General features: G+C 35.7%; 1 protein-coding gene across 1 annotated transcript in view; it reads left to right on the top strand.

Annotated features, from left to right (window-relative positions):
* LOC122805473 (transmembrane protein 179-like) overlaps positions 1-13,479 on the top strand; it is a 215,152-nt gene extending 201,673 nt beyond the window's left edge. The window contains exon 4 of the mRNA XM_044075656.1: positions 11,843-13,479. Coding sequence (XP_043931591.1) covers positions 11,843-12,028 — 186 coding nt within the window. The 3' untranslated portion in view covers positions 12,029-13,479. The remainder of the gene's footprint in view (positions 1-11,842) is intronic.
* The last annotated feature ends 1,771 nt before the right edge of the window (positions 13,480-15,250 follow it).

The following is a 15,250-nucleotide window of genomic DNA, read 5'->3' as shown; positions in this document are numbered from 1 at the left end:
GACGTCTCCAAAATTGCACAAAACAATCCAAATTAGGTATTGCTACAAATTAGGTATTGGTATCAGTCTGCATAAAATAACAAAATACGTTGGAGTAAAGACTGTGGAGTTGTAAAGTTTGTTTGAACTTTATTCTCAGTAACACTGATGATCAACTTCCAAGATGGCTACACACTGATCAATAGCTTTATTTCAGCTCCCCCACTGTGAAAAAAGAAACTGACAGATAAAGGCCAGTAAATCTGCCAGTTTTATTAAATTCAATTACTGGCTAGTAAGCACACTGCCTGGATGCCAGCATAGAGAGCTTGAAAGAAAATCGACTAGAAAAGGTGAAGAGAGAACACTGACTAGGTAGAATTCTGCAGTTGTTCAGCAAAAAGCAGTTCAAGCTCCAGCTTTGGTACAAGACATGGCTTCCAGTATTCTAGAGGAAAAATAAATCAAATGTGCTCAGAGCTAATTAAAATAAATAAAACATTGAAGGAGTATCTCAACTCAAATATCAAAAGGCTGTAAATGGAAGAAGCTTTAATCAGCTATTCAGATGAACTGATGAAGCTGCAAAAATCAGAGGCTGAAATGAAGAAAAGACTGGCTGAGAAAGAGACTGCTCAAGAAGAGCTGTTCCAAAAAAAATGGCATAGTTAGAAGACAGAGCACACAAGGAAGACCTGATATTTCCTGCCTTATCAGAGAAACTGGAAGTAACAGACTGTATCAATTTTATGAATGCACAAATAAGAAACTGGACTGGTATTCCACAGCAGGATTTGATACCTGAAAGGGCAGATCATGTGTATTCTCCAAACCAGGCCATGAGAAAGCAGCCAATACTTTTATTAGTAAAGATGCAATCATACTAGCAGAAAGAAATGATCATGGCAAAACTGTGGTAGAAGGGCAAAGTATTAAAAATTGGAGACAGTAGAGTGTTTATGAAAATGATTATTCACTGTACACAAGAGAGAAAAGATGCAAATAGCAGTCATGGAATGATGAGAGGAAATTGTGAGACTCAAGCTGCTATATCTAGTAGTCTTCAGAATATTTTTCCTGAGGGATCAAAGTAATTAATTTCTTTATGCAGAGCAAGCTAAGGAGGAAATATAAAAGTATGTTCAAGAAAAAGTTAGCCAACAAACATAAGGAAGCTCTGCTTTTCATTCCTCTGATAATAAAGCATATAGAGAAACTTTGCCAGTGAAACATTTTCCAATGTTCCAAAATAAAATGCATGAGAACAGAAAAAAAGGAGTTGACTAAAAGAATCAGGAATAACTTGGACATGAACCATTGTCTGAGGTTGTGAGATGGAGTTGAACAGGAAGAACACCACCAACACTGAAATTAGTGAAAAATATGAGATTATACAACATTAGTCACATTTGTAAAAGATGGCCTTACAAGAAAAATGGAAAGATTTGACTTTTGTTGACTTTGTTAAACTTGTGGGGCACTGAAAAGCATATACCTCACTTCATATCATTAATATTTTGAAGGACACTAAAAAGAAAGAAGCAAGTAACAGTCAGTAAAACATTTTTTGTTCTTTACAGTATTTGTATAAAACTTTTCATGATTTAATTTTTATGTTATATAGTAAAACATTTTCAGTTATTGTTATATGTGATAAAGATATTAAAGTAAATAAGAACCTCTTTTCTTCTTTTATAGTTTTAAGAAATGCAGGCATTACAGTGTAAAAATAGAAGAAATGTTGGACAAAAGCATGTTTAAGTTAGTATCATGTAGCCTTGGGTTGTTGAGGTGGAGGTGGGGTGTAAATGTGCACAGATTATAATATATGTAGAGTTTATATGTTTTCTCTTACTTTTACATAGGTAAATGTTTGGATTAAGGCCCTTGGCTTAATTTAATAATTTTTTGTAAGCAATTAAATAAGAAAATACTGAATGTAATAAAAAGTGTTCCTTTAACAAACAAATGTTTAGTGTGAGTAGAGAAGCCTGCACCTGAAGGCAGCTGTACATGTTGTTCTTATGTTTCCATGGAGACAAGTAGACTACAGATGCAAGCAAGAAAAGCCAGAACACCTTCTATTTAAGGCTAGAAGTTAATGTTTTATAAAGGCATACAAACTGTTTTTCACATCTGGAAGGGAAAAAAGATAAGGGAAGAACAAACAGCAGTTACTGTAAGTAGGAGCACAGGCTGTCACATGCACCTTATAATGGATAACCTTAATTTTAGGTTAGGTAATACCAATAGGTGCAGCTGTCAATTTGGAACAATCATACCTATCAGGAGGCTTATGCTTCATTATTTGAAGATGTACATAGTCTTCTGTGATTGTTTTAAGTTAATAGGTTCTGGGGTGTTCTAGGGGTATGTTTAAATATTTTTTTTTTTGTTTAAGGGCTTTCATTAAAACAAAAAGTCATGTAAAATGTGACTTAGGTTCAAATGGAGATGACAAGAAATAACTGTATAAAATATCAACCTGCCAAACAGTAGTAGGTGCATATAACACAAAAGCTGAAACTTATGTATTTAAAAAATCTATAATATAGACAATAGGTGAGAATAATAACTTCTTATCATAATGTCTGCACTAGCCATGTTATTTTGAAATGTGAATATCCTCACAGGTATAGACAAAAGGTAAGCGTATTTTATTATATTGAGAAATGCAAAGTATAAATAGCAGTTGTATAGGAGATACATTTGGAAATAAGTGAGCATGTGAATTTGATAAAAAGGATTTCAGTATGGCTATTCAGCAGAGTATCAAAGACAAAGGAAAAGGGAAATACCTATATTAATTGCTAGATAGTGTGAGAGAAGTGGGGGAAAGGATAACAATTGTAGATTAGTGGTAGTATGGGGTCACTGGCATGGGAGGAGGATTATGCTGGCATGCTTTTATATTTGACAAAAACTGAAATTATAAAGATTAAGAAAATTTGGTTAAAAATAATCAGCTTTCAGCAGGGAATATTACTTACAGGTGAGTACTGAAACTTTATGACAGTTCCTTGTAACCTTGAGCTTTTTTCTTAACCTGCATTCTAGTATGTTAAGTCACATTCCTTCTGCTTCACTTAGTTTTATGACAGTTTTTCTTGCTACTCTGTATCATGTTACCAGAAAAGCCTCACCCCTTTGCTTCCCTACCCTATCACCAATTCCCACCCACCTCTTCTTCATCTACATTTATATACATACAACCAATCATATCTAAAATCAGTCAACTGACCCTGCCCACCACAACACTGCAACTTGCTTCTACATAGTTTACCACAACACTTCCCATCTGAATGAACAATTGCAGCACTTCATTCTTCACCCCTACACATCTCCTCTGCAACCTAAATAACATCACTCTTTATATCTAAGGTCCTCAGTTTTCATTACCATTCTCATTTCTTCCTGTATCTGTCTATATGTAACTACAATACTGACTCATACAACATAGCTCTGCCTTTCCATATACAAAACTAAAACTTTCTTCCTTCCTTCATACACATTTACTCCATAACACACACCTATAACCCTTTACTGCTAAATCACATTCACAAAGTATGGACCAGTTTAACATTTTGTCATCCAACAGCAATAACATTGAACTTGCACCTTTCACTTAACTTCTTGAAGTTACAATAGATGATAACATGAAACTGATCCCAACATCCAAATAAGAGTCACAGAGACAAACCAAAATCTCAACCTACTGTATAGGACTAAGCCAAACCTTACAGATAAACTCAAAGAAACTGTTGCAAAAACACTTACTACCCACACTACTATACACTTCTCAAATCTTCACAAACCTACCATCACCCCAGAGAACAAAACCTCAAACAATGTTATAACAAAATCAAAAACTTACCATAAACTCCTTTTTTCATACCCACCTCTGCCAAGCCCTCAAACTACAAAACTGGATTGAACTACCCAATACCAGCTTTCAGTCATACATAATTTAATACACAGCCCAGAAAAATGCCCACCCCTTAAATCTATGATACACTATTATAATCCAACCAGAAATCTAATTTATCATGATAAATCGTTACTTACTATAAGCAAACATCAAAATCAAGTGGAAGGTGTACTCTACTCCAGCTATGTCTCTAAGCTTTAGAACTCTCTCTCTCTCCTCAAGCAAACTAAACAACAACAGACTTTTAAAATAGATCACAAATGCCATCTAAGTCAATCCTGGATCCACCAATGCATATCCCCAGGTTTTACCGAGCACAAAATTTCTCATAAATAATTAAATGCAAAATGGAAAAAATACAATGTAAATATATAGACTTGAATTTTATGAGTAATAACTTTAATTTTATATTTTAGTTCATGTATGTACCATGTATACTCTGACTTATTATTGCTATTGCCATGAGGAGCATTTGCAGTTTACTGTAATTTTTATTGTCATGTGAAGCTTTTCACCCAGGATCGCCACTGAAAAGGGGGTCTCATACCCAGTTAGACTACCCTGAGTAACAAATGTGAAATAAAAAAAAAATAGTCCAATATATTACAAGCATTATAAACTCATATTTTAGCCTATAGTATTAGTGTAATACATACTATGGTATTTTTTCATAAATAACTTATAGTTATTATAGTGAAACTACTAGAGTATCCTAAGTCAGCACAGAAGATTTACTGATGTAAAGTGTGATAATTTGGAACTGAAAAGATCAGGAGACTCATCAGCTGATTTTGTAAAGCAGCAAGATTATTTGTATATTGCATAAAATTACTGGCAATATACACTGCACAATTTATAACAGGGTTCCACTATGAGTGGTTAAATGGCAATTCTCAGAATTGTTAACTCCCGAAAGCCAGCTCTCTGAAAAAAAAAATAAAAACACAGTTTTCAGTGTTCTAGGACATAATTAATGCCAATTAGATTAGAGGGAAGGTGGAAGAGAAATGTACTATTACAATGTTTTCTCCTCATAGTTACATCATTTAATGTTATGGCATGTCTGTCACACCTGTTATCTTCTTCAGAAATTGCCTCATGTATACAGACAACCCTCTCCTCCTACCACCCAACACTACAACCTGTGAGAGATGCACTTATATAGCCAAAATGGAAGCAAAGCTCTCTTCACCCAATATGCTATATAAGTGCATCTCTCACAGGTTGTAGTGTTGAATGTTAATATGGACTAGACATTCAAGAGGAGAAGATAAACACTTGCACTACACCACACTCATCACATAGTCCCTTAAAACCTACACCACCAAAACACACATATAGCAATACAAAACACATACCTACATTCACAGAGGCTCTCAATAAAAATCTGCTCAAGCAACAGAGACCTCCAAAGCAGAAACGCAAGCAACCTCCACCTCACAACACAACCCAAATGACACATAGCACACAAACTCAGTGTGCCACTCAACCACAGCGCATAAGACATAACAACGTACTCAACACTCTAGTCATAGGTGACTCTATAGTCAGGCACGCTGATGTTCCACTCACCAGGCTAAACAAGGAAAATGTTACTGTCAGCTGCCTGTCAGGTGTCAGGATCCATCACATAATGCACACACTCAGGTCACTCCACAACAAGTACAAATATGACTCTGTCATTGTCCATGTTGGTGTGAATGGCCTGGAACGTACCTCCCTGGACTACATGAAAAGAGACATGGAGGAGCTCTCTGATCTTGTAGCCCAGACAGGTATGAACCTAGCCCTGAGTAGCATCCTGTCATCATCCAGAATGATACCACAGTACAAGGACAAAATGATTGAATTCAACAATTGGCTAAGCATCTGGTGTCATTCTCGGGGGATCCAGTATCTGTCAGCCTGGAATGACATGATCGACAGACCACAATGCTTTGCCAGAGATGGCCTGCACCTGTCTCCCTTGGGATTCTGGATACTGGCTAAGGCTCTTGCCACCCCTATAGTGCCTTTTTTAGGCAAGGTTCAAATGACAAATTCAACACCATAACAGGTCCCCTGCCATAAACAAACTCTACAACAGGAGAAAGAAACTGCTGCAAAAAAGAGTAAAATCCCATGATTGGAGGAACTCCCTGGTCAGCCTCAGTAAAAAGTTGAGATCCCTCATAAAATCCTCCAAAGCTAGTTATGAAAACAAAATCACCACTGATTCTAAAGACAACCACAAAGCATTCTATAGCTATGTCAAGAATCTCAATGGCAACACTCAGATCTGCTCTGAGTTACAGTACAATGGCACTAAATATGCAGAACCAACTGATATTGCCAACATCCTTGCAGATAGGTTAAGTGCTAACTTTACCCCCCTCTCACCCCCTAAAGGGCTTATCTCTATACCAGAAGAATGCAAAGTTCCTGTAATCACTGCTCAACAGGTAAAAAACACACTCTCCAAAGCCAAGAACACGGCACCCATGGGACCTGACAACATCCCAGGCTGCATTCTACACAAACTACAGAATGAACTGGCACCCCACATAAGCACCATGTTCAATCATAGCCTCACCTCAGGCTTTGTGCCCACTGAATGCCGCACAGCAACGGTTATCCCACTCCACAAAGGGGGAGCCACAACGGACCCCGGGAACTACAGCCCCATTAGCCTAACAAGCCTTGTCTGCAAGGCCATGGAACATATCATTATGCAACTTATAAACAAAAACATTGGTAATCTCCAAACTCTGGACACCACCCAGTTCGGGTTTGTAAAAGGCAGATCATGTCTCCTAAACCTGATAGACTTCTTTAAAGCAGTCACCAAAGCTGTAGACGAGGGTAAGGTGGTTCACACAGCCTATCTAGATCTCGCCAAGGCTTTTTACACCATCCCCCACTCTGGAATTATAGATAAAGTCACTAAACTAGGTATAAATCCCTATGTCACAATATGGGTTGCCAACTGACTCACTGACAGAACCCATACTGTGAAAGTAGCAGATTCCAAATCCGACTTCAGGCCAGTGACAAGTGGAGTACCACAGGGTTCAGTGCTGGGTCTTCTCCTGTTTGGTATCTACTTTTCTGAAGTACAGGCTAACACAGAAGTTATTTGGCTAATGAAGTTCGCAGTTGACTGCAACTAGGAGCCATAATCGAAACTCCTAACAATGTGGACATCCTACAAAAGGGCCTCACTGAGACAGATACCTGGTGTCAAAGCCATGACCTCAAGCTCAGTGCCAAAAAATGCATTGTCATCCCCTTTGGTAAAAACTCTGTACCCATGAGCTACCACATAGGTGATAGTCTGCTTAACACCGAAAGTTTGATAAGAGACCTTGGGACACAGGTGGACAATAGTCTCTCTTTTGATAATCACATCACCACAGTAGTCAGGAAAGCCTTCTACGTGGCACACCTCATCATAAAAGGTTTCTCATCCAGGAAAAAAGAGGTCATTGTTCCCCTCTACTCGTCACTCATTAGACCCATTATAGAGTACAACACCCCTATTGGTATATACCTCACAAGACATCTACAACAACTTTAAAGGCAACATAAATACCTCACATAGAGGATTACCGGCCTCAAACAGATGCCCTATGCACACCGTCTCAAAAAACTCCAGCTTTACTCCATCGCATATCGCCTACTTAGAGGCGATCTCTGCCTAACATACAAAGCTATGTCAAACCCAGACCTGTTGGACATGCTCAACTTAAAGAAATCCCAATCCCTCCAAGCTATACGCTCTAGGGATCTAAAACTTGTCACCACAATAAACAGAACATGCTGGAGGGATAGATTCCTGTCCCAGAGACTTCCCATACTCTGGAACAAACTCCCTGTCTATTTCAAACAAAGCTCCTCATTAGCACTCTTCAAGAAAAATCTTGATGATAGGATGGGAAATAGGAAATTCACACCAAGGATCACCTCTGTGGCTCTACTCAACAGGGGCACAGGAAAATAATTTCTTAGGTGGCGAAAGCCAGGGTACCTTTTTGGCTAGGCTTATATCATAAGCATTGCATATACATCCTTTTCAGTGAAGAAACAATTATTTATTGTTTCATTTAGATTTAGTACTGAACATTTGAGCATGAATAATAAGAGGAATGTTCTTTGCCTGAGTAATTTTCCGGGGGAGAATAATGATGAACATCAAAATATGCTTTGTTTCCAGATGGATCCTTCACTGGTACAGACATAGGTCTGCCTTACTGAAGCCTGAACTCAGCCATGCATCAGTCCCAAAAAGAACTCACACCAGTCCTCGATTTTTTTTTTCTTTGGAGGCAGATCTAATTTCTGGTATCACTTTTTTCATCAATAGAAATAGTAAGAGCTGGGGAGTTGGACATTCTGTATGTTCTGCTACCTGGAGTGACCACAGCCTCTATACCAAAAAAATCATCTATCTTATATACTTCCTTCATTTCTAATATAATCTTCAATGAGTGCGATATCTGTTCAGACAGTGGAATAGAAAAAGGTATTTGTTTACCAGAGCATTTCAAAGGGCACTGTCATCGGTTGACATCTAATGGCATTAAGGAGATCAGCTGCATTTCCATGTGTCTGGGAAAGATAAAGTAATTCTGCCTTCCTCAGAGGTTAAGACCAAAAGGTGAACACATCAAGATTCTGTAGGGAAACAATATTTTCTCCTTCTTACAGATTCATCTCTTTCATGGATAACCTGTTTATTTTTTTCTGCTTTAGTTGATTCAGTCATGTATTTCTTGTCTGACTTCTTTTTGAGACACTTAAAGAATCTTTCTTGCCAGAAGTAAATTCACTGCCTTAAACAAATGTCATTGTAGAAGACATCACAGAAAACAGCATGCTATGAAAACAGAAATGAAAAACATAAAATATTGAAACAGCTTTAGTAAGCTTGTAGGAAGAAATAAATGCACAGCAGAATTTTCCATGTACTTCATTTTCCTCTTATCAATGAATGATTCATTCCCATGTGATCTGACTCTTACCCATAAGTACTTGTTTTGAATGCATACTATTTGGGCCTTTAATTTTCAATTCTTTTTTCATACTTCCCCTGGAAAGGAGGATAGAGATCTTAGACTAAACCAAATTAAGCCATATTAGAGTCTGAATATGATACCAATTGCACTACACTACAATGGGGCCACAAAAACAGGCTTGACACCACTGTGGGACACCAACTACAATATTTTGTGTTGTTTAACATTTGGATCTTTCACATAGGCCATTGTAATGTGTAGGATGACTTGCTCTGACTTACCACCCTTGGGATCATGCCCTTAAACTCTTGCCCAGCAGAAATTATAATAATACAGATTGCACCCTTATGTGCCTTGGCTTCTCTACAATTAACACTTCCAGTTAGGCACCATGTTCCAGTTTTTTTCTCTGCTGCATGTATCCCTTTCTGGCCTTTGTGCTAGACTTTGGGAAGATGTTGTTGAGAAGGTAAAGCACCACTCCACTCCACTCCAAAGGCTTCACCTAAGAACTCTAGGGTCACACTTGTCTCTTCAGTGGCTGTGAGTGTCACTCCCCATATCAATGCCCTATCTCCTTTATATCTCTCACTATTTGGCTGCCCCATTTTTTTCTCTCACTGTTACCCTCTTTCTGTCTCCATGTCCTCCCCTTGTTACCGTTTCAGAGAAGCACCATCTCATTGTTATCATTTCAGGTCCTTGTGTCTTTCTCTTCTCTTCTCTTCTCTTCTCTTATCTTCTCTTCTTTCTTTTCTACTACCTCTCCTTCATATCTGTATGTTCATCTTGCTTCATGCTCAGTATTTGCTAATTGCTATAACTTTTTTTATTTGTGTTTGTTGCATTGCAGTTGTCTGTTATAATGAATATGATATATTCTGCATGTCCTCCCTGCGGTTGAGTGGGCGTTCAAAAGACATGAGTAAATGGGGCGTGCTTTCATTGAAGGTTGAACGTCAAGCTGGCACCTCGGCGTTTGTGAAAATCTACTGCCAATCATTAGCAGACCTGAGTTCCACTGTGGCGACCCCTAACTGTGAAAAGCCGAAAGACAAACAGCAACATTACCAAATTGTGTTTTCTTTCTTGCATCCATCCCTTAACTCTGTGTAGTATTCCCCACCAAAATGTCCTACTTTTAATAGTTGATTTCATATATAGTTTTTATTATGTCTGATAATTCAGAAAAATATCCATTATCAACAATAAATCATAATACTATGTGAATTTACACAAAGCTGTTGCCTGCCATCTTGTGCTGTTCTGTTGTAAGCCTTACAAACTCCTAGATTAAGTTTCATCTGAAAATAGGCTTAGAATAACCTAATTCACTACTGTTGTTATCAGAAAATAAGCATCCTGAAGACATGACTGCTTTAATAAATCAGTTTGTGAATGTTTAAGTGATTAACAAGAGTTGATGCAAAAACTGTTCTTCATTTATTTCTGCATATACAAGAGCAATAAATCAAGTAAGATATGTGTAATGAATGTTTACATACCCAATGTTTGCGATTCCTCTTAAATTAAAGCAGTAGTCCTGATGAGGACTGTTAGAAGTTCTACCATCACCACGAACTGTAAAGCAATATTTAGACCAGTTATTCTGGTTACTCAAATCCATAAACATTGCTTATCACCTTATGAATTGAGACAGGGCAGCACATACTAATGAGCTTCTGAAAACTTATCAGAACATCTAATGAAGATTTCAGTAATATGGTATTAACGTGAATGCTATTTTAATAATTCAGGTAAAATTGCACAATTCTGAAAGCAGGACTCAAAGAAAAGTAGTCCATAATAAAATCTTAAAGTGAGAATATGAAAAATGCAGATACAGATATATTAAAAATGGAACGCGCAGATTCAAAACTGTAAAGAACAATTTAATGACAGAATTCACACTTTTTTAATTAGAAACCTGGTTCTCTCAAAAAGCTTTTCAGCTGTTGATTTTCAAGTTTAATGACATTAGACAGTCCTAATTTAGATAATTACAGTGCTACCAAGTAAAAATACACAGCATGACATTATAGGCTACAACCTGTGTTTTATTTCCTTGTCATATTACTGCAGAATATTGTTGACAATTTGTTATATTTATGTTCTATACTGGAAAACAGCTTTAGTTTTTCTTGTTTATAGATCACACTTAAAAATAATAATAAAATCACTGCAGTGTCTGCAAATGAGACTTACAGTCTCCATTATAATTCCTGAAATTTGATTTTGGGAAAACAGAATTCCATTATTTTAGTCACTCTAAAGCAATGTCTTTGTTCACCAATCCCTTTATTTCTCTGAAATTTCTTTAAAGGGATCCATTAAACATAATTTAACATAATTGCATGTAACACTGAATGCACAACCCATGCAACATCTGAACAACAGAGGTATTGTGTTCTGTTTGCTTTGACAAAGATTGACTTGATATATCATCATGACTGAATGCCTATTTTTTACCTAAACTGTTCCTTTGTAAATAGATGAAACTAAAATTCATTATCTGGGAAAATGTGTTCTGCTAAGCATTTCACAAGGAAACATTAAGAGAAGAAGAAAACACAGCCAGACTAAAGAGAAAGAAATATGTGGCATAGACATATTAGTGTCAGGTTTTAGATGAACTTGATCAAAGCAACAAAAACAAAAAAGCTGAGATATGTTAGTTCCCTTATAACTAGACAGACAAAAAAAAGTTATTGTAAGAAGTGGGCAAAAAGACAAATGGCAGGAGCATGCAGAGACACATGACTGTGAACATGTTAAAGAGTATACAATAAAGGGTTAAGCTGAATTGTGAGGAAAAAAATTATAACTGCAAGAGGTTGAAAAATGTGTGAACTTTTTAGCTGTTTTTATAAATAGGTCTTTACAGACCAGTTCACCTAATAAAAAAACAAACTATTAATTTTACACTTCTATTTTCTTCCAGTTTGGCCTATGGAGTATTTGGTCTGTTTGGGTAGTTCTTGCCATCCTGGCATTTTTGAAGGTATACCGGAACTACAAGAGAAAAGAGCTTGGGCGCAGCCTGGCACGAGAGAAGGAGCTACTACTGGACTGTGGCACACGCACACGATTATTACACCAGGAAGAAGCCTCCAGCATTTTCATGTAGGGATGCCAAAAAGACTTCCTGTTAACTGAATACTTTTCCTTTAGTCTCCAAAAGACATAGCAATCAATGCAAGACAATTTACAACATTGATGAGGTCCATACCTACAAAAAAGTCTGACAACACCAGGATACAGTTGTAATGTTTTAGAACTTCCCATTTAAGTTTATTTGATGAGACAGCTACTTTATAGTAATCTGTAGTGTTCTAGTGACTACTGCATTTAATCTTTGGAAAGTGATCACTTGCAGTAATGGAACATCATGACAGCCTGCATTTTATTTTTATGCTGAAGAACTGAAATTGCATGCTGAATTTTGAAGATCTATGCCTGTCATAAAGCTTTCATTAGTGTGCATTTCAGAAACAATTGCATCATCCCTGCCAGTTTCTCAGCAAAAACAAGGAGACAAGGAGGTGTGGTTCATTTTCATGTGACTGTATAATTCTTGTACAAATTACAACAATGTTTCTGTGAATGCACACTTATTGTCTGCATATGTTATACCACTTTATTATGAGCATTTAGACAGATTAAACACTACTAAAAGGCAAAAAATACAGAAACCTATCTTTGGGTACTCATAGTAATTGATTTATAGTGTTGTACTACCACAACTTTACTACTGATCTCTTAAAACAGCGCTTACAATTTAATTAGAAGTTGAACTGTTTTTTATTCTACATATTTATTGCTTTTGATGACTATTTCACTACCACTTTAAGTTCTAAAAGTGTGACACTTCTCATAAACTTAATTATTGCCAAAGTTCTACTCCACCAAGTCAGACTAGTAGTGTAGAAGGAAGAAATACCAAACACCAGATTTTGCTGATAATCTAGATTCAAGACTGAACCCAGGTCATTGAGGTTTAGCTAGTATGATAAGGGAAGGATCAAAGCCAGGTATATTCTGTCATTCTTCAGGGACATATATTGGTATGCAGTCACCCATTTTTTGCTAAGTGTAGAGCTTTAGATACTGTAGGGACAAGGCAGCACATTTTGTGGGGATGTCTCAGACCAACATGTATGTGCTTTTATGTCTACATACATAGTTGAGGTAAGGTAAAGGTTGCCTAGGAATGGACCTGGTGGTTTTATGATGGTGTAAAGATATTCCAGGGAATAGGTAAGTGAATTTCAAGAAATATGCAAAAATCATTTTAAATTTGGTCATCAGTGCTATAGTAATATAATTTAACATATACTGTGGTGTTAATAAATCCCAATTTGATCAGGCAGTTAATTCATATATTCCTTATAAGTCAAAAATACTGATAATTTTCTTATTTAAATTATATGTGCCACCATAGTGAGATGACTTATAGGAGGACTGAAGGGTCTTTAATGCAATTGATTTTTACATGCAAAATATATATGTATATATTTATATATAATTTCTGATCGCAAAATGAACTAAGGTTGATATATTTCCAGCCATGTAGTATATTGCCTTGTATAAAATCACAGACTTAATAATCTACTTAATAATTTGGTTAAATAAGATGTACCATTAAAGTACATTAGGGCTATATATTATTATGACAGCTACTAGGTAGGGCAGGACCAGCTCGAATGTCACACTGATGGGGGAAGGGATGTGAATTTAACATATGTACCAATAACACTTTGTTTTACAGCACAATAAACCACTCCCATGCCTGATAAAAAGTATATATATATATTTAGAAAGCTTGTGATGAAATTATTACTCTATTTTTGTTTTACTTGGATCGCTTGTCTGTATACTTAATAAAGGATTTTCAACTGGAAACAGACTGCCTGCCTTGCTTGGATTACTTTCGAATACTTAGTAATGCTGTAGAATTATATATTTTCTATTATTACTTTTTGACTTGACGAGTTTACGTTCGCTACTTTTACTATTATTATCTGATCTGATTAATATACAGTGATTAACTAGAAATATATGGACTGAAAATCTTCCACACAGAGAAGTTTCTTACACTGTTTTGTTTTTAGACCCACTACACTTTAGTGGGTTGTTTTGAGACTTCGGGGATACCACGGAGATTACTTGTTTTTTTTAACATTTAAGAATGTATGCCATTAAACTAAATACTTTGTTGTTTCAATACAAGCATTTTCTTGAAGTTATGAGTTTATAAGCAGTCATTTGTATATGCAAACTGAAGCATACAAAATATTAAGTCTTTAATACAATGGTTAGAATATGTGAAATTTTGGAAAGAGAAAATTATGTTATTTAAAAAGGGAACTTGAGAAGAGGGTGTAATTCCATTTACTCAAAAATCTTTTAATAACCAGATAAAACTATTAGGGAATATTTGTTTATGACTGGTTGTGATATATTTATTATTTATTAATAATATTTATTGATGTATTTGTTTCCATTTTGAATCATAAGATGAATTTATTCACAATGCTATAACTTTTACAATTGTTGAAGTAACATAAAATTGAATATCAGGGAATCCTATTCCACCATTATCCCAATATTTACTGTGCCATTCAAAGGAAACTCTTAGTTTATCAGGTTGCCAAAAAAATTAAGTAGAATAGTATTACCTTCTTCATCATTTTTTGGTAGAGTTAATACTAAAGATTGTAAGGCAAACAATATTTTAGGGAGCATTACCATCTTAATAAGCATTAATTGTTCTTCCATGGTAAAGAAGTATTTGTTCCAATTTCTGACTAAACTTAACATTTTATCAACAAGCTGTTAAATGTTTGTATCATTTCTTTACTATCAGACAATGGTTATACCAAGATATTTAATTTGATTGCTATTCCAATTGAAGTTAGAATATGTTTGTATGAAGTTTTAAAATGTTTTATTAATTAATAATATACTTGTTCTATTATGATTAAATCTTAAGTTCAATATTTCTCCAAAATGACTCATAGAACTAATTATATGTTCTAATGAAGTTTCTATGTTTCCTATTATTAGTAAAATATTATCGGCAAAGAGTTGATTCTTTAGTTTAAAATCTTCTTTTATTTTGATACCATTAATGTTCTCACTGAATCTAATGCTATTATCAAAGAAATTAAAAAGGAAAGAACCTATTTTAACATAGGCACAGGAGTTATTGTATAACTTAGAAATAAATGAAATTAGCTCAGGTGAGAAATTATACACTTTAAGTATTTTAGACATGAATGAGTCAAACGCTTATCTAAATTGAGACTAATGATAGAATGTTCTTTTATATTTTTATTTTTATTTCCAC

Source organism: Protopterus annectens, chromosome 6.part1 (assembly GCF_019279795.1).
Source record: "Protopterus annectens isolate FY-2018-M chromosome 6.part1, PAN1.0, whole genome shotgun sequence".
NCBI classification, from domain to species: domain Eukaryota; kingdom Metazoa; phylum Chordata; order Ceratodontiformes; family Protopteridae; genus Protopterus; species Protopterus annectens.
Note: the sequence above shows the minus strand (reverse complement) of the source record. Positions and strands in the feature narration are given on the sequence as shown.